Source organism: Peromyscus maniculatus, chromosome 8 (assembly GCF_049852395.1).
Source record: "Peromyscus maniculatus bairdii isolate BWxNUB_F1_BW_parent chromosome 8, HU_Pman_BW_mat_3.1, whole genome shotgun sequence".
Classification (NCBI taxonomy): domain Eukaryota; kingdom Metazoa; phylum Chordata; class Mammalia; order Rodentia; family Cricetidae; genus Peromyscus; species Peromyscus maniculatus.
Window position 1 is genome coordinate 27,228,191 of NC_134859.1, and position 21,016 is coordinate 27,249,206.

General features: G+C 44.1%; 1 protein-coding gene across 3 annotated transcripts in view; it reads left to right on the forward strand.

Moving 5' to 3' along the window:
* The window catches only part of Atp10b (ATPase phospholipid transporting 10B (putative)), a 303,657-nt gene that overhangs the window by 194,993 nt on the left and 87,648 nt on the right, over positions 1-21,016 (forward strand). For 2 of the 3 annotated variants that reach the window (XM_076578189.1, XM_006971615.4), the window contains exons 3-4: positions 822-1,119; positions 2,643-2,837. In XM_076578189.1, coding sequence (XP_076434304.1) covers positions 845-1,119; positions 2,643-2,837 — 470 coding nt within the window. In that variant the 5' untranslated portion in view covers positions 822-844. Of the gene's footprint in view, positions 1-821; positions 1,120-2,642; positions 2,838-5,090; positions 5,611-21,016 lie in introns of those variants that run through there. The other variant, XM_042283849.2, reaches the window with a different exon arrangement.

Below are 21,016 nucleotides of genomic sequence, written 5' to 3' on the forward strand. Positions count from 1 at the left end.
CCAGTTCCAGTTCCAGTTTCAGGAAATCCAATGCCTTCTTCTGACCTCTAGAGGCACCAGACATGTCAGTAGTATATGACAGACATGCTGGCAGAACACTCATACACAGATAGATAAAAGTTTTAAAACATTAATCACATGAGCAAAGGGTGGTAAGAATATCTTTCTTCATTTTTTTAAAGTTAATTCATTTTTAAAGGTTTGCTTTTATTTTATGTGTATGTGCACATGCCTAAATATACATATGCATGTATGAATACCACATGCATACCTAGTGCCTACAGAACCCAGAAGAGAGTATCAGATCCCCTGGAACTGGATTTGCACGCAATCATGAGCCGTCTGATACAAGTTCTGGGAACTGAACCCAGGTTATCTGCAAAAGCAGCAAGTGTTCTTAACCACTAAGCTATCTCTCCAGCCCCTCTTTCTTCTTTTTATGTGGGGAAGTTGAAGATGAACAAGGTAAATGGAGAAAATTTACCACTAAGAATGAACCAGAGCTCAAATTTAGCCCTCTAGCATCCCATCCTTGCAGGCCAAGCTTTCACTATTCTATGACTGCACTAACTAGGTCATCAACACCTGCCACTACACCTGTATTACCTGTGTTCACAACACTGTTTAGTTGTAGATTGACTTTATTGGTTGTTTAATATATCTGACCCTAAAACAAATGCATGCTAGGGACTGTTTGCATTTTTCTAAGATTGGACCTTGCATATACAAATCCCATGTCGTGTTTTCCTCCTTAGCATAGTGACTTCATGTGTCAGTATTCCACTCATCTCTCCTGACCACAACTTCCTGTGTGTTTTCAGATCATTGTCACCTGCTTCTGGAAATGACTCTCTCCTTGGACTTTTCTTGGCTCCGGTGGAAATGGCAAACCCAAAATGGCTTCCCCCAGTCCCCTTCAGAAAGCACACCACTGCTTTCTCCAGACATGGGCCGGCAGAGCTACAATCCAAAAGAGCAGCGAGTGGTGTACCCCAACAATGGCATGTGTCATCAGGACTGGAAGAAGGTCTCCAGGAGGTACCCAGGCAACAGTATCTGCACAACCAAGTACACCCTGCTCACCTTTCTGCCCCAGAATCTCTTTGAGCAGTTTCATAGGTATGCAGCTAGGTCGCCCAACTATCCACGCCTTAGCCTAGTATTCGCCACTGAGACAAACTCAGAGAAGGTGGTCTCGAAGCAGCACCCTTTAATATCCAAATGCACATATGAAACAGGCTTCTCTCACTGATCAAGTGATGACTTGTCATGTCATGTGTTGGGTGGTAGGCATACATGGGGAAAAAAGAAACACTGGACTCATTGGACCATCTAGTGAATGGGACACATGCTAATTATTAAATTGATTCAAACCTATAACTAGGAAGAATACTTTCAAGGAGAGGTGTATGGTGCTTTCCAGTGAGAATTTGACCTACTGTCAGCAAGACTTCCTTGAGGAAGTAGCAATTCAGATATGACTGAGTGGAAAGATAGATGCCTGGGTAGATAACTCACAGGGATGTTGGGGACTAAAGTGTTCACTGAGCCAAGTGTGAGGACCAGAGTTCAGATTCCCAGCACCTCTAAGTGCTAGGCAAGTGTGAGGCTGCCTGCCTGTAGTCCCAGTTCTTGGGAGAGGGAGACTGGGGAGCCCCAGAGCAAAACTGGCTTTAGATTAGTGAAATCAGTGAGCTCTGGTTTCAAGTAAGAGACCCTGCCTCGTTATGTAAAGTGGAGAGTGATTGAGGAAGACTTCAAACTTCAACATCTGGCATGCACACGTGTATATGCACCTGCACAAACATGTGTACCCACATATATGTTGAACACATTACATATAACACTGACACACACACACGGTTTTTTTTAAAGAAATGAATAAAAACAAAGAAGTAGGGGAAGAAAACCAGGAGACTGTTTCTGCTTACATAGTTTCATGTGCAAAGGCACTGTGGCAGAGAAAAATGCGATTCACTTAAAAACTTTGAAAGTAGAATCCATTCTTTTCAAAGAATGTGCAAAAATTGTTTTTAATTATAAATCAAATATATACTTAAAATAATCACAAAATCTATTGAATTTTGTAATATTTATCAGCTGTTATGCTTCAGAACCCTTTAGTATACACAAAACCAATTTTTATGCCACATAACATTAATAAGAGCCCTTTAAAATAGACAGTATGAACTCATGCACAAGACAGAACAAACTAAGGCAGTTCAGTGAATTAGTAAACAGCAGAGACAAGGCTGGGAAGAGGGTTCAGAAGGTAAAGGTGGTTGCCACCAAAACTAATAACCTGAGTTCAATCCCTAGGACCCACGTGTTGAAACAAGAGAAACCACTCCTGCAAATTGTCCTCTGGCCTCCATATTCACACCATGGCACAGGCACACTTGTGCACACACACAAACACACACACACACACACACACACACACACACACGGAAAATAAATATGTAATTTTAAAAATTGATTTTACAAAATCTATAGCATTTGCCTTCAAATCCTTTACTGCATTGTTTAACTTGGCACTGAAAGAGGCGTTTGATCTGGTTAAAGCCAATAACTAAGAAGAGATCAGAAGAGTACTTTTTTTTCCTCCAGGGCCTTCACTCACACCTTGTTTGTCCCTCCAGGTGGGCCAACCTCTACTTCCTGTTCCTGGTGATTCTGAACTGGATGCCCTCCATGGAAGTCTTCCACAGGGAAATCACCATGTTACCACTGGCCATTGTCCTGTTTGTCATCATGGTCAAAGATGGCGTAGAGGACTTCAAAAGATACCGCTTTGATAGAGAGATGAACAGTGCCAGCATTCAAATATATGAAAGGTAAGGGGACTCTACTACTGGTCTCTCTTACAAACAGGTTAAATAAACTCATCAGCACATTTAAGGGCCTGATCTTTGCTTGCAATATAGCTTTTAACTTTATTTAGTGTGTGTGTGTCTGGATATTGAACTTAAGTCATCAGACTTGATGGCAGGTAACCTTACTCACTGAGATAATCTCATATATTCTTTTTTTTTTTTTTTTAAAAAAAGACATTTTAGTCTTTTTTAAACTACTGCTTTTATCTTTTAATATTATAATATAATTTCATCATTTCCCCCTTCTTTTGTCTCCCTCCAAACCTCTTCATATACCTTCCCTTGCTCTTTTTAAAATTCATTGCTGCTATTCTCATTAATTATTGTTACATGTGTATATGTATATACATATTCTGAAATATACTCTGCTCAGTCTGTATAATGTTACTTAATGTATGTTTTCGGGTCTCACCATTGGTATTAGAGAGCCAGTTAGTGTGCTCTTCCCTGGGGAAGATCATTTTTTCCTACTCTCAGCATTCCTTAGTTGCCTGTAGTTCTTTGTCAAGAGTTGAGGTCTTGGGTGGACTTTCTCCAGGACATGGTAGCATGTCTGTTGTTCTTATTCAGCTCAAGTTTGGGCAATCATATTGGTGAGATTTCCTGGGTGTAGCTTCTGACATTCCTAGGAGACACAATCTCACAGAAAACTCCCTGATCCTCTAGTTATTACAATATTCCCACCCTGTTTTCTCCAAAGTTCTCTGAGCCTAAGGTGAAGGAGTGTTTTGTAGATATATCAATAGGGACTGGACACTTTGATTAGTGATGGTTTGATTTAATGTTCTCCAACTGTTGAGAAGAGACGTTTCCTTGATGAGGGATAAGGACTACACTTAGATGTGGATATAAAGACAAATATTTAGAGTGTAGTTAGGGGTTATTCTGGACTAGTAAAGTGGCAGCTGTAGGTTCTCTTCCAAGATCCATGACGTCACTAGCCCTAGGTAGTTGGCTACATTTCCAGTAGTGGGCGTGATTTCCATCTTGTTGAGTTGGACTTAACCCAATGATGGAGCTATTAGTTACTATCAAGATATGCATGCCACTATTACATGGTAAGAGTTATTTGTGCCATACTGGTCATTGTTGTGGTTCATAGGTATTAGAGTTAGGTAGGACTGTTAGTTGCTTCCCTCCCTTAGAAGCTAGAATGGCACCTTCTGGTATCAAGAAAGCTAGTCCTTAGGGAGCTGTCTTGCAAGTCAATTCCAGCTCAAGGATCCCTGGGCCCTATGTCTAAAGTGCAGGATGTCTTCACCAATAGGGACTTATCATCCGCCTCTAGCAGTAGCCTGTGATGTTTTGGGAATCTCTGACCAACAACTCAAAAGAGGGTTCCCAATGCCTCATGCTGGGGGGTTAATTAGATGCATCTTCTTTAGCTCTGGAAGGAACATTGTCCGCTCAGATAAGAAAATTTCATTTGAACTACATATATATATATTTACACACAGACTTCTGTAGTGGTAGCAGTTTCTTTAGGTAGTGAAAAGTTTGATTCCTTAGGACTTTTTCAGACATTGAGTTTTCTTAATTCGGTGATTCTCAGCTGGAGGTGATTCTGACTCACATCTCCTCCCTCCCCCACCACCCTGTGATCACATGGTGATAGGTGGGGGCAGTTGGTAGTGCAGGCATCTAGAGGATGGAAGCTGGGGGTACCAGTACATATCTTAAATACACAAGACAGAACACACACACACACACACATTCTAGTCAAAAATAGCAGGACTGAAGTTGAGAAACCTTGATATAGCTCATAGAAACCCTCATATTCTTAGCCTCACAGACATTGTATTATTAAGATTTGGCTAGAAGCCCAAGATTTGACTCCAAGATGATTAGATCATCACAGGAAAGTAATTTCCTAAGAAGCTCTTTTGATGGTATCAGGTGATGTCACACAAATAAAAGCATGTATGCTATTTTTAAAGCTGCAGAGTGCCCTGGCTGAAAATCCATTGTGTTTCTTAACCTGGTAGGTTTTAGGACCCAACATTGGTGCACCTGTGTAGGAAAGGATGACACCTGTAGATGCCGCCTACATTCCAACAGGTGGAGTCTCAACCAGGCAGCAGGAAGTACCTCCTGGACACACACCCATTCTCTGCAAGCTCCTTCCTGATCAGAGTTCTCCCATACAAACTTCAGACTGGCTTGTTTCTCTTTCTCTCTCTCTCTCTCTCTCTCTCTCTCTCTCTCTCTCTCTCTCTCTCTCTCTCTCTCTCTCTCAACAAAACAGAATATTTTTTCAATTGTTAGTTTGGAAAGAAGTTTTCACCACAGAAGGCGAGTGAAAGATGCAGATTAAATTATGAGAAAAGAAGAGGTAGGCTTGAGCAGAGATGAGAAAGGAAGGGAGGAAGAGGCGAAAAAAGAAAGAAGACAAGAAGAGGGTCGTGGTCTCCAATCTGCCTTTCGAAGGATGGCCCTACAAAGAAAATCCCAACCGCCATTACCGTGGGAACCAAGTCAAGACCAGCAAGTACACGGTGTTGTCCTTTATACCCAAGAACCTTTTTGAGCAGCTGCACCGGTTTGCCAATCTCTACTTTGTGGGCATTGCCATTCTGAACTTCATCCCCGTGGTCAATGCATTCCAGCCAGAGGTGAGCGTGGTTCCGGTCTGTGTCATCCTGACTGTCACTGCCATCAAGGATGCTTGGGAAGACTTCCGGAGATACAAATGTGATAAAGTCATCAATAACCGAGAGGCCCTGGTTTATAGCAGGTAAAACTAAGAGCTCTGGGGAAGTCTCCCTGGTGCAGCCTAACTTCCTCTAACTGCTGCTCCTCCTAGCAGAAGGGATGGTGACAAGGGTCTCAGGACTTGATCTCTGTCAAGTGTTAGTGCCCGGAGTGAGGCACTACTGTAGTACGAGCCACAAGCAAAAGAGGACTAAGGAAGGCTTTGCAAATTAGGAAGTCGTCATTTTATAGTATTTTCTTTGAGGACGTGTCTATAAAATTCCCTCCCCTAATTAGTCCTGTGTGGCTATGAGCATGCTTGACTCTGGGAGGAGAAATGCACCTGTGTTTCAGGGGGGTGATGGAGCTTTGCCTCAGAATGAGAGCCTGAGGACGTAGCCGGGGTTAAGCACTGTCTCCAGTCCTAACTGTGTGGTGGCCTTAGGCAATCGATGCAGATGCTCACGGTGGCCTGCCGTAATTCCGAAAACAAGAGCAATTCTTGATGTGTTCAAGAGACCGAGACAAAATAATCCTAAGAGAATGCTTACTGTTGATGTCAAACATGTAAATATGAGCCGCAATCACTTTTAGAAAGCAAAATTCCTATCGGCTGAGCTATTCACTGCCCCAGGCTCATTTCTGATATTCCCACAAAACAAAGCCTGCCTGCCTTGATCTGGTCTGACCACACTGTTTAATATCGTTTTATATATACAGATATTTTGCAAAGTTCAGTTGGCCAGATGGCCAAACTGGGCTCTTGGGGACATGCTTTTATTTGGTAAGAGGGAAAAGGACAGAATTAAAGCTAGAGGAGTTCACAGAAAAAAAGTAACAGATTGCTTGTTGGGTGAGCTAGCAGTTAGCCCTGAGTCTTGAATTGCTTAGTTTCTCATTAAATAGGGAAAGTCTTTCATTTTCTCAGTCTCTCTCAGTCACACAGTCTCTCTCTCTCTCTCTCTCTCTCTCTCTCTCTCTCTCTCTCCCTCCCTCCCTCCCTCCCTCTCCCTTTTTTTCCCTCTCTCCCTCCCTCTATGCCCCCTTTCTCCCTCCCTCCCTCCCTCCCTCCCTCCCTTCTCCCTTCCCTCCCTCTGTCACCCACTCCCTCTCTCTTTCCTTCCCATTCCCTGCTTCCTCAGATCACCCTGGAGTTGTCTTACTCCCTTTAAGATTATCAACTTCATCTTCAGAGGTTTCTCTGTTGCCCTGGTCACTGGCAGAAATAAAGGGAATTACTTTGACCGCTTAGCTACTGGAACTGGATTATGAAAGGGTTTAGGAGCCTGGGTTCCACCAGGGAAGTTCTCCACCAGAGGAAGCCTCCAGAGAGATTTTGACATACAAAGAACCCCTAACTGAAACCCCATGCTCCCCACTTGGGAACACTAAGTTTTGGCCATCTTTTCTAGCAGGGCCACAATTATATGTCTAGAAAAAAGTAATCTGAGGGATTTTTTTTTCCATGCCCAGCTAGATCTAATGATCATGAATGTTGTGAGCACAGGGGTCAGCTGTAGCTGAGATGGAGACAGGCCATCGAAATGAGGGGGAGGAATAGGTGCCTGAGCTGAAAGCCTTTCCTTGCAGGGAAAGCATTCATTTTCCGCTGTCCCCAACCCACCCACCTTGCCTTTGGTTACCACCTTTCTTTGTTGTTCATGCAGGTGGCACAAAGGCGAGCAGGAAGCTGGTCCCCTGCAGAGGAATGGGAGTCCTGTTCTTCCTGCTCTGCCAGAATATCCCGGAAGAATGACCCTCCTCTTGGCACTTATCCCCATGTTGATCAGAACACAGGCTCACCTGTGCTGAGAGCCAGACTGACCTATTGTTCTGTTCTCAAAATAACTTGGGGAAAACAAGATAGTAACTATCTAGAATAAGTAACAGTAGGATTATCTATTCAGTATATCTAATAGATAAGGTTTGACTGCACATGCCTGAAATCTCAGCCCCAGGAAGGCTCAGGCAGGAGAATCAGGGGTTCAAGGCCACCTTACCTACATATACATATACATATACATATACATATACATATACATATACATATATAGTTTAAAGCTAATTTGAGCTACATGAGAATGTGTGTCAAAATTTGAAAAAAAAAAAAAAAGAATTTAGAAAAGGGTTGTTAGCCTGACCACTCACTGGCAGGAAGAACAAAAAGGGGTTTCAGTGTTTTTGAAGGGGTATTCAATGGAATAACTAAGAAGGACATATCCTTAAGATATCCTGCCCCCAAATAGCTGCCGGTCCTCATGACCTATGCATGGCTCATGGTTGACAAAGCAAAGGTACCCTGTAAAGAAACCTGTCAACTTTGAATTAATCAATTAGACTTCATGTTGCTCAAAAATACTTTTAGTACCTAAGTGTGGAAAAGTTTACTCTTCTCAATGACAGCAAGATAATTGACTATGGGGACCAGACAGGCAATGAGTGTTGGCATGCCTTGGGGATGGTGGGACCTCTGGGGGTCAAGCCCAGAAGGGTTCACCTCCCAGCAGAGCTGGCTGCTCAGCTAACAACAAGCTTTGTTCTAAATGGAAATACAGCCCAGTGCCGGGTTACCTGAGTTCCTTAGGGGAGCTAAAATTGCTACATTTTTCTTATGTCAAATTCCGTTATCCTTTTAGAATTTCATGCACATGTAGATATATGTATCACTTTGATCATATATATAATGATATATACATATACATATATATTATTTTGATCATTTCCCCATCATCCTTTCCTACTCCCCTCCTCTTCCTATTGAATGCCTTCTTCCCAGCGACCCCCACTCCTAGTTCCATGTCTTTTTTCATTCTTGGGGGGGGACACCCCACTCATTTAATTGGAATTGCATTCACGAACACAGGTAGGGGCTTATTGACTTGAGTGAGGACAACATACCAGAGGCTGCAGTCCTGCCTATCTGACCCCCCTTCCTCCAGCAGTCTTTAACTGCCTGTTGCTCCTGTTCCAGGGCTGCTAATGCCATAATTGATGCAAACTCTTCAGATTTAGTTTGTTTGACCTGAAGTTCTGCTCTGCCTGGGAGTGTCTAATTTTCACACTTGGCCTTATAGTGTCCAAGGAACCAGAAGTCTTTGCAAAAAGAATAATTGTGTTCTTCTGAGGTCACCCCTCAATAAAGGGCTGTCTTTGGATAGAAGGGACTGTGACCTTGAGGGGACCACAGGTTTGGGAGTCAGCGGCCTGCCCTCTAGGCCCAGGTCTTGAGCTATCAATGAAAAGGCTGGGGGAGTCACTTCAATTCCTGCATTCCCATTTCTGTTTTCATAAGGCTAGTGGGTCCTAGGAGATGTACTGTTGGGAGAATGAAAAAAAAAAAAAAAAAAAAAAAAAAGAACTTACAGCCAAAGAATTCAGAATAGAACATCTCCATGCTGTTTTTCTTGGGTCTAATAGCATGCGGTCACATAATTATGAGTCAGGTACAACCCTCAGCAAGCCTTATGTCTAGTGCTGTGTTGGCTCCGCTGTTTGCTCCTGCCGGTGGCAGAAACCTCAATCACAGAGATTTACACAATAAGGAATTAGGATGGCTTAAACTATCACAGGTGACTTGAAGTCAGCAAAGACCTAGTGCTCCAATGCGCTTCTAGACCCGGACTTAGCATTTAGTACCTGTCTGTGTCATCCAGCCCTCAGACAGTTGTGACTCATGGCAATGAGAGAGCCGCAGCAGGACCAGCCCTCAGAGCTACTTCTAACAACACACAAAGGGACCAAGAAAGGTGTTTCTGGTGACCTTCATAGAGGGTCAAGGGAGGTAACGTACTTCTAACCCCCTCACATCTCGGTGACCCCCACCAGAGCTCATGCCCACCCTGACCCAATCCCTGGCAGCAGGAAATGGGATTATGATAATAAGTTATACCTGAGGTAAGGTCCTTATCCAAAGAGCCCAGCCATGTTTTCCCAGAAGAAATAAAACCCAAATAAAATAACTTCCAAGAAAGAGAGAAACAGACACGGCAGAGGCCACGTCCTTGCCCTCCGCACTGTCACTAAATCCATTTCTTGGTCAGTTGTTTTCTACACTAAAGCCCACTTGGGACATTGTGTTTGTATTCAGAAATCACACAGTACGGAAGGAGGAATGTGAGCCCAGGGAACTGGGGTTGGTCCCCCAATTGAAATGGAACAAAGTCCACCCTGAGTTACAACAGCCAGTCACTGGCTTATTCACCTGTTTAGCTAAGATGCCTGCACTACATGCCCCTGAAGTTTCTCTTACTCGGAAGTACACAGGTTCTGTAAAAAACCACGGCAGGAGAAGCCAGAAATGCCACCTGTGTGTTAATGATTATCTGAACTAATGGATACTAAGGGGCCAGTCTCATTGCCAGAGACCAATGACACAGGATAAGATATCAGACAGAGAACTCAAGAGTTTGAGAAAGTGACAATGTTTTCTGAGGGACACCTAGCAGCCTGTGTCCGACTCTTCCTTCTGATTCACGTGTCTGTGAAACTGGCACCTTTTCTCTTCCTTTCTCTTTTTTGCAATTAAGCACAAAGTCCCCGTAGAATTCTGCTTGCTACCTAATCCCATGCATCATCCAGTCTAGACTCGTTTCTACTGTGAGAAAATGGCTTTTGCGAACAGCAGAAGCCTTGTTAACAGAATTACAATCCTGTTAGAGCATTTTCTTTTAATATAGCAACGGTGCTTATGGTCGAGAGGTGACCCATTAATCAGATTTATGGAATGACTTGGAGGGGAGATTAGCTTCAGAATTGTATTAGCTTAGCTTCTCCCAGGGCTCTGTTTAATGAATCCAGAAACCATACCCAGCAAGAGACTTGTATTTTTCCAGCTAGCTTAGGGAAATTGTATTTGTATTCAGAAATCACGCAGTACAGAAGGAGGACTGTGAGCCGAAGGAATTGGATTGGGATTTGTCCCCCAACTGAAATGTTTCTCTCTCTCTTCTCTCTCTTGCTCGCTCTCGCTCTCGCTCTCTCTCTCTCTCTCTCTCTCTCTCTCTCTCTCTCTCTCTTTCTCTCGCTCTCACTCACTCTCATTCGCTCTCACTCTCGCTCTGTGCGTGTGTATGTCTGTGTGTGTGCATGTGTGCACGCGCTTGCGTCTGTGTGTGTAGTGTAGTATATGTCCATGTGTGCACGTGCATACATATGTGTATGGAGGCCAGAGGTTGACAGTAAGTGTCTTCCTCTGTTGTTCTTCACTCTATATTTTTGACACGGGTTCTCTCATTGAACCCTTACCACCTTCACAGGTTAGCCATCAAACTCTGGGAATATGCCTGTGCCTGCCCAACCCATACAAGAGTTTCAGACAGGTGCAACCACACTTGCCTTTTTACAGTGGTGCTGGTGATCTAACCTCAGTACTAGTGCCCATATGGCAGACATTTCCAAACTAAATCATTTCTCCAGCTCCTGTTCAGCAAATATTAATTGGTGCATAGATACCATCATGGCAGCATGTCTTCAAGGGGCTTTCAGTCCAGGGTATATGAGATGCTTACAAACAATTATAACACCCCCATGTACTTTGGTGCCCTGTATACAAGGGGGGCAGGGAATATGGTACTATAGGGAGGGTAGGGACTCATCTACCAGCATGAAATGTCAAGGCCAATGGAGGCCTTCCTCAAAGAGGTGACCCTTCAGGGGGCAGGCTGAGAAAGGCTTGGTCAGGCCAAGGGCACACCATTCCATTCATAGTCTGGTCATATGTCAACTGAAGGATACACATGTTGGTTTTCAAAAAGACCAGGAAATACCATGAAATGCCTGAAAATTGGGAGGAAATGAGAGAACACTTAACTGGTTTCCTTTACTCTGTGTGTGCATGCATGTGTAGTACATGAACATGTTAGTGTGAACACATGCCCATGCAGGTTTGTATGTGTATATGCATATACTTGCTTTCCATGGGTCAGTGTTGGGTGTCTTCCCTGATTGTTCCCCACCTCCTCCCCCTCCCCCCTGCTTATTTTTTGAGACAGTGTCTCTCGCTCTCAACCTGGAGCTCACCAATTGGCTAGGCTGGCTGAGCAATGAGCGCCAACGATCAGCTCTGCTACTGATTACCTGAACTCAGTCCTCAGGCTCGCATAGTAGGCATTTTACAGACTGACCTATCATTTTACAAATGGTCTATCCCTCCGTTTGACTTTTTAGCGGGAGATGAAGAGTCTTCTTTCTGGAAATCAGGTGGCTGCTTCAATGTCAAGGCAATTCCATATGCTTCAAGAGAGACGCCACTGGTGCTAGCAGCTGGTGGGCCTTCAGCCTGGATGGATGGTTGTCTGTCCCACCTACATCCACAGCGGACAGCCTAAGGATATGGATAAGCTGACACTGATAGTTTTGCTAATTATCTAATGATTTAAATAGAGCCATCTCAATAATAGTGCCAACTGCTCTCATCAACTTGAAATGATGACCATAATTCTGCCTAAGATCTCTTTCATGAGAAAATGGGCAGACGACATGCAAGAGGGCTTGGAAATAGCATTGCTATAGAAACAAACTGTAGAACACATGGCCACAGGTGGGGAGTAGAGGAAGAAAATCAGCCTCACAGTGACCTGAGTGAGTGCATCCATCAAATACTCCCCATGAAATCTGTACTCAGTCAGAGCTGCCCATCCTGGTCCTATGTAGTGACTGCATTGCATGAGCCTCTGTTTCAACTTCTGAGCATCCCCACAATGAGTATCAGGTTCAGAGAAGACCACATGTGTCCTTACCTAGCCCAGACCCTAAAACGCTTGGTCCAGCCTAACTTGTAAGATGGCCTGAGCATGAGAACATCAAGTGTGTGCACTTCCTTTCTGGTGGTCCACGTTTTGCCTTTATTTCTCCTAAATGGTGACTCTGAAACAACCAAAAGGAGAGATAGGGATTAACCGGGCAGAATTCAGGCTTTTTTGGAGCTATCCTAACATCAAAATACTATCATAAACCTACCTTCACCCATAAACAGCTTCCTGGGGTTGCTTCTGGGACTAAGTAAGCTAGTACATTAGCATGTACTGCTAAATGCTTTGTATTGTGTCTGACATTCGGCATCACTTAGATAATATTAGCTAAAAATACCACTGAGGAGACTTCCAGAACCTTGACAGCCAGGAATCACCATGAACTTGACCCAGGAAAAGTACAAAAAATGGCTGGAGTTTTAAAATATACGAGAGAAGAGGGGGAAAAAATCCTTATCTGTGGAACTTGACTTCAAGCTCCAATATACAGAAAAACAAGCCTCAGGAGAGAATCTGAACAATGCAGACAGTGGAGAAGCATTCCAGGTCATTTGAAGTATGACTAATAAAATTACCACAGCCTGGAGGTCACAGACCAACAGACCACGGTGTCCATGCCCCAGGTCTTTAGTCTGCATTTGGCAAATCCCATGTCCATGCTGCAAGTGTCTCCCGTCCACACACCAGTCCTTCAGCCTTGCCTCTGTTCACAGAAGGCTATAAACATCAACCACTTGGGCCAATTCAGCATGTCGTTTCAGGAGAGACCACATTAGGTCCCCCAAAGGCAGGCGAGTCATAAAACAGGAGTTCAGGAGTCCCTCTGCACCCTTGTCATCAGAGACGATTTGTGTATCAGCAAGGGAGGATTCATAGCCTCTGCCTTGTCCTTACTGAGCTCAGGACTCTAAAAGGTGACACTCATGTTCTCATTAGCCTCAGTTGGGCTCTGTCACCTTCTTCAGCTTCATCTGCCATGTACCTCATTCCCAAACAAAGCATCTATTCCCTGTTAAGCTATGCTGCTCCTCACTGCAACTCACAGGTCCTGTGAGACATGCCTGTGTGATCTTAACTGAGTTAGGTAACCCCTTTGAGGCCCTGGTTGTGTTTTTTTCTCATCTAAAAAGAGAGGGTAAATGGTAATAATAAAAGTTGTCTCCTAATTAGGCAGATAAATGGTCACATAAGTCTGGTGCTGGGCTCTTTATGGGCATTCCATACATGCCAGCCAATAATATGAGATCATATTTTTATTAGAATTCTTCAGTGAGGAGTCTGTAATGACTAATTGTCAAAATGGCTTTCAGAAGCTTTCCATAGTATTCAAGATGAAGCTATAACACATCATATTTAACACGCACTCAGCTTACCCAATTCTAGGTACATAAATGTAAACTTTCCCATCTCTCAGCAAGGTTACCACATGGTGAACATAAAAGGTGCATGGAACAATAAAGCAATAGGAGCATGAAGTACAAACAGGCATGCCAACAAGCCACGCAGCACTGATGTTCTCTGCCTGGGGGTGTAAAGACAGAGGTAGGATTTGGATCTGCTGAGGTTAGAGAAAGTTCATATACACTGTGCTATGTGCTCTCAGACACCTCCAGGCTGGTTATTCACAACCCAGTGCCCATGGCCTTGCAGGAAGACTCCTGTGACTCCCTATCCTGTGAGGCATGGTATGCCTGTGGCCATTACCTCTTAATGATAATCTATTCTAAGTTATTCTTTCTGAACGTGGCAGCTTCAAAATCAGTGAGGTTACAGATGGACACCATCACCAAGCCTGGGGCTTTAACACCTAGCGCACGTGGGACCCTGGTGTGGCCAGGTTTCTGGAGCCTCTGGATGAAAAGAGGGTGCTGCTAACACAAATGCTCCACTGTTAGGGATGCTCAGCTCCCACCTGTTGATTTAGGATTTGGGTCCTCTCATGCCAATCCCCAGTGCCCCTGGATGGAGTTGGGCATCTCTAGTGTGATGAATGTCACTAAACTCCCCCCGGGTCTCCAGCCCAGACATGGCTCTACCACCCTCTGTTCCTGTACCTCAGCTGCTGCTCCTTTATAGAGTTTCCCCAACTCCTCTATGTCTAACAAACCCCTCCTGTGTGGTCTGTGCCAAATAAGCAAGTAGAGACAATCCTTCATTTGGAAGCTACCAGAGGGTCTTCGGAAATGTAACATGGCCCTAGGAACCCAGTATAGTGACCCTAGTCTATCCATGGCAATAATGTCCACATGGCTACTGAATGTGGAAGTCTCCCTAAGGCAGTTTATTAATATCTCTTTCTTCCGTGATAAATCAGGTATCAGATTCCCATGCAACTTTTAATTATCACCATCTAAGCGCCCACTGTACCCAACATCTCCTCTTAAAAATGAAGAATAGGGACAGCCCTACAAGATCTAGTCCATTGTGTCATTTCACAGATGTATTTTAAAATTTGTTCATTTGTATGTTTGGGGTAGATATTCATCCACCAAGATAGCCACAGCAACCCAGCCCTAGGATTGCCTAAGTGCTTAGGTATGAGGCTCTAATTAAATACACACACACACACACACACACACACACACACACACACACACACACACAAAGATCATGATGGGGAAACCCATAGAGACAACCGAAAGAAGCTAGTGGGAACTCATGAACTGAAGACCAACAGCTGTGGGACCTATACAAGACTGGACTAGGCCTTCTGCATAAGTGAGACAGTTGTGTAGCTTGGTCTGTTTAAGGGGCCCCTGGCAGTAGGATCAGGATCTATCCCTGGTGCATGAGCTGGCTTTTTGGAGCCCAGTGCCTGTGGTGGGACACCTTGCATAGCCTTGATTCAGAGGGAGGGCTTGGACCTGCTTCAATGGAATGTTCCAGGCTTTGCTGACTCCCCATGGGAGGCCTTACCTTTTCACAAGTGGGGATGAGGAGGTGGATTGGTGGAGGGAAGGCTAGGGGAGGAGCAGGAGGAGAGATGAGAGGGGGATTTGTGGTTAGCATGTAAAAATGAATAAAAAAATTTCTTAATAAAGGGAATAAATAAAACATTTAAGAATGTGTAAAAAAAGCTATAGGATGGATTAAACACTCAGTGTCAAATGGACTTCCACAGGATGAAGGAAGGGTTTATTTGCACTACTTTTTTCTTTTCGTTTCATTTTGAGAGAAAGCAAACAAATGATTCTTAAATATTATAGCAAACATGCCCAAAGGAACAAAGAGTTCTCCCTAGTTTATCTGTATCTCCCTTTCCTTCCTCCTGGCCTTTGGGACTGTAGGGTATCAGTTGTTCGCTACAGCCTCAACATTCCACCTGGTGTGTGAGATCAGGTTTAGGGAGAACACCCTTGAATCTCAGCATTGTCTGGATGGTAATCATTTCCAGAGCTCCTTTGTTCTGAAGGTTGTGGCAAATATGCTAGCTGGGGTTGCTACATTCAGAGCAAAGTCAGGCCAAGCCACTTCCATCAGTGAAAGCAAACCTGCTCTTCCCACTTCCCAGCAGAGATCTCCACTGCGAAGTAAGGGATATAGGTTGGGATAATGAAAGATGGAAGGCCTTGGAGGTTAGTTTTGGGTGCATACACATTTAGGAATATATGTCTGAACTGGGATGGAATGGTACTTTATCAAGCTTCATCCTGATACAGGCATCGTCAGACTTGTGCTCTGCATCTTTGTGGTCCTCCTTGGATCCCAGTGAAGCCACCACCATCCTGGACAGTTGTTTCTATAGGTCAATTCTTTCCTCAGACAGAACAGGATAGGGGAAGGACATTCATGGTTATTCCTAGAGGCTTGCCTCTTTGCCTCTGTAAAGCAGGCTTGCCACAACTCTGCCAGCCCTTTCTTTTTTCTTCACTCTTTTTATGCTTGTAATTACATTCTGTGGCTTGGGGTCAGGCAACAATGGCCTGCAAACAAAGACCCCAACCCCCTCAACCTTCCCCCAGTTCTAGAAAAGAGGGATCTGAGCAAATTGATGCTCAGGTTCTGGAGTGAGGTTTCTGGAACAAGTTCCCAGAAACATTGTACTTCTCCAACAGGTCCATGCTACCTCCAGGAGTTCCTGGAGGGTGATTGGAGTCCTGGAGCTATTAGTATTCATTAAAAATGTATTTAGGGGAATGCAGTTTAGTATGAGTACATGGGGCATTCCTTATTGGATACATCAGTTGAGAAATTTTATTTGTAGTGGTGTCATAGTATATAATGCTATGTTACAGTAACCTAACCCAGCCATGTTATAGGATGACAGGAATATTTTACTGGATCTTTAGGGACAGTTCTATTTCACACTTGGCTACTTTGCTCTGGTTGCTCAGTGCTCTGGGGTACACTACATCACTTCATCTGTCAGCAGCATGTCTGAGGAGCAGCCGAGGATGCATAGCCCAAGGGTGTCCAGCCAAGGGAGGTGAGAAGCAGCAGAATTTAGCTGAAGCATAAAAGTGGCATGCTTCTACATTGAGTGACACTCAGCTGTGACCAGCATCTGGCCAGGAGCCACCAGCAAGAGTCATTCCCTCATGAATGTGGCCCACTTGGCATAGTTGCCCCAGGTGGATGCATGCACAGATTCTTGCCTGTCCCTCTGCTGACAGTGAGTTTGCATCTGGGGACTCGTTGCTATTTTAGCTTCCTGCAATGTTTGCTGCTATTTAAAAATAAGAGAAATTCACATGGCTTAGGACAAAGACTCCAGCTGGCAGATTCTACCTTCAGGAGAAATTAAGTGGTGCAGGGTTAAACAGCTTTCTGGGAGGAGATGGGCCTTTGTAAAGAGGTAAATAAACAGCAAGAGAGGTTCTTAACCAACAGTATGGCATGCAGAACTGGGAGAGGAGGAGGAGTGGTGGAGGAGAGGCTGTTTAAGACTCCGTTTCTCCTGTAACTGGGCTCTATACATAGAGCTGTGGGGACTGCAAAGGACAAGACCTGTCAGGAGGATAAGCTGTCTTATAGAACTTAGGGTTGACCAATGACAAACTGACCTGGGATGTCTTTCAGCAAGCTTAAATACTAAGCCCAGAATCTCCTAGGTGGCTATTTAGAGTGGCTAGGGACCACTGAGAAGAATGAGGACAGTCCAGGGATTAAGAATATGTTTGGGGGGGTGGAGAGTTGGCTCAGTGATTGAATTCATACTGTTCTTGCTGGAAACGCAGGTTTGGTTCCTATCACTCATGTCTGGCAGCTCCCAACCACCTGAATCTGCTCCTATCCAGGGACTTTGACAACCTCCTCTAGCCTGTGCAGGCACCTGTACTCATTTTACCATACTGAAAATACAGATACACAGACACACACAATTAAAATGAAATAAAATCCTCTTTTAAAAAATGAGTTTGTTTGAATCCAAGTTTCATTGAATATTGTCCATGAAAACATAGTCAAACTATAACAACTTCTCAGAACCTGTATTTCTTTTAAAATTATTTATTTATTATTTATTTACTTATTCTTTCATATATTATATCTCAACATCAGTTCCCCTCACTCTTCTCCTCCCAGTCCCTCTCCCCACCTTCCCTCTCTCACATCCAGTTCTCCATTTCCCTTCAGAAAAGAGCAGGCCTTCCAGGGCGATCAAAAAAAACATGCCATAACAAGTTACAAGAAGATTAGGCACATACACTCAAATCAAGGTTGGATGAGGCAACCCAATAGGAGGAAAAAAGTCCCAAGAGCAAGCAAAGGAGTCAGAGACAGCCCCTGCTCCCATTGTTAGGAGTCCCACAAGAAGGCCATGCTGCACAACCATAGCAAATATGCAGAAGACCTAGGTCTGAGCCATACAGACTCCTTGTTTATTGCTCCAGTCTCTGTGAACCTCTTATGAGCCCAGGTTAGCTAGGTCTGTGGGTTTTCTTGTGGTGTCCTTGACGCCTCTGGATCCTACAATCTTTCCTCCCCTCTTCCGCACGTTCCCCAAGCTCCATCTAATATTTGACTGTGGGTCTCTGCATCTGCTCCTATCAGTTTCTGGATAAACTCTCTCTGATGATACTAGGCTCTGCTCTACAAATATAGCAGAATATCATTAGGAATCATTTCTCATTGACTTTTTTTTTTTTTTTGCCAATCATGTTTGGTTTTATCCTAGGTCTCTGGGCTGTCTAGCCTCTGGTTCCTGGCCCTGCAGAACCTGTATTTCTTTATCTGCATCACCTCACAGGGTTATGGAATGAGGAGTAAGGTATAATCCACAAGAGGACTGTTTAGTGTGCTTTGTACTTAGTTCTCATTACACACAGCTTCCTTCATGATGCTGAGAAAAAATGATCATTTATGGTATAGCTAGGGCTTTTCACCGTTCCTGTGTCCTTACATCTTCTTCTTCATGCTACTTTATCCTCACAATTATACTCTATCGTAGACTATATTTGTAGTTCTACCCCTATTCTTCAGGTGAAGAAACCGAGGTTGGGATAAGTGGAGAGGTCCGGCCAAGGTGCATAGTGACAAAGCTCAGGCTAGACTCACTGTTTGTTCTACAGCCCATGAATGACTCAGGCCTGCTTATAATGCCTGGTTGTTGGGGAAGTTGAGTGTGGAGGTAGAGGTATATGGCAATGTAGTTAGGAGCATTGGAGTCACTTGAGCTGAATTTGAAGGATGGTTCTAACATTTACTTATTGTATAGCCTTGGACTATTACTTTTCTTCTCTCTCTCTCTCTCTCTCTCTCTCTCTCTCTCTCTCTCTGTGTGTGTGTGTGTGTGTGTGTGTGTGTGTGTGTGTGTGTGTGTGTGTTTTCATGGGCTTACAGGTGCATATGTTTGGGCATGTGAGTGGAGGTCAGGGGTCAACCTCTGCTGTCACTGTTTAAGTTCTATCTACCATATATTTTTGAGAAAGATTCTCTCATTGGCCTGCAAGTTGTCACGCAGGCTAGGCTCTATGTGTTGTGAACCTCTGTTATCCCCCTGTCTGTGACTCCCAAGTTCTTGGATTACTAAAGTGCCACCATGCCCAGATTTTATGGTGCTTCTGGGGATCAGACTTATCAGTGCTTATCAGAAGCACTTCACTGAATGAGCTGTCTTGCCAGCCCCTTCGTAACCTGACCCTCAGATTATTCAAATGGGACGAGTGACTTTGGGAGTTGTAGTTCAGAGTTTATCACACTGGTATTTATAGCTGCCAGCCTTCTCATTGTAGTGGTTTCTAGGTTGGGGCACAATGGAGCATTGTTGTAGAGTCAGAGGACTAGATACTACAGTCATTGTCTGTTTTATTAGCAGATACAAATGTGGTATGGAGTTTGGTGGCTGGAAGGAATGTCTGCTGAGAGGGAGTAGGGCTTGAAAAGGGTGGTGTGGTCTTAGTTCTTGACCTGGTCCCAGTAATTACACTGAGGCTGAAGGGGTACCATTAAGACAGCCTGGAGCTAGGGCAGGGGATAGACAATACAGCTTTCTTCCCGCCTTACAACTCTGCTCACCAACCCTGATGTTCCAGATGACTATATTCACTGATGAGGTCTTCCAGCCTTCCAGATGGAAGAGCCTTCATTTAAAGGGCTGGAAGAGTCTTTTGCAGGGACCATGTATGGCAAAGACAATAGCCTTTTAGGAGGGCTTTGCTGACATTCTCCAGAGAACCCCAAGAAGGGCAGACATTAGTCCCTTCATCGTCACTGAGTACTTTCATTCACATCTCTTAGATGTGGGCTTGGAATGCCCAGGTATCTCAGATTCCAGCAGAAACAGGAACACTCCCAGAAGGGCTCAACTGTGTGTGGAGATAGCAAAGACATAAGCTGTCTCCCCAGGCCCAGGTACACTTAAAGAAAGCAGCTTCAAGCCAGCACGGCTCTGATTAAAAGACCACATGTAGAATATTGGTCTGGTTTCAAATCCCACCTTGAAAGGGGAATGTTAGATGTGCAGTTATAAAGGAGCCCACACCTTTAGGATAGGTCTTGAACTGCATGATCCAAGGAATAACTGAGGGCATCTGGGGCATTCAATATGGCTTGGCAGGACCAAAAGACTTTATAGGGCCCTGAGGGATACTTTCAAAGAGTTTTCTAAAGGTAGAAAATATGAGCATCTGGATTACCTAGGAGAGCAAAATTTGTTAAATAATTGGCCGGGTGGAATGAAGACTTTCTGATACGAGAGCTCTACATAAATGGCATGACCTATTGGGAAGGGAGGGATGGGAGAGTTGAGGCTGTAATAACAGCTGGGAGGGGCTAGCAGTGAAAGCTGTGAGCTTTGACATCAAGCTGGATACAAGCTCAGGTTTCAGCTTGGGTTTTATAAGACTTGAGAAAAAATGTTTTTGGCCCTTAGTTTCTTGTGAAATTCATATAATGTCTATACCAATGAATTGTCATGTAAGTGAACAAAATGTTGACACTTGTACTAGTACTCAGTGCATTGTAAAGATGAAATTGGCAGTTTAGTTCCTCCTGCTATTATCTAAGTTTGGTAAATTATAAGGGGGAAAGTTTATCATTTCTTCCTAGTTCCTCAACCCTCTGCTTTCCCAGTTCTCGTGAGTCCCATGCTGTCAAAGTCCCTGGTGTCTTCTCACTAATGCGCTCAGTGTATCTAGAATTTTCCATTTTATCAGTGTCCCATTCATTCTTAATGACCAATATCCTCACTTTTACTGCCTCTCTGCTCCCCATAATCGAGAACAGCTTTCTCTCTATCTCTGGTCTTTGTACCTTTGCTGT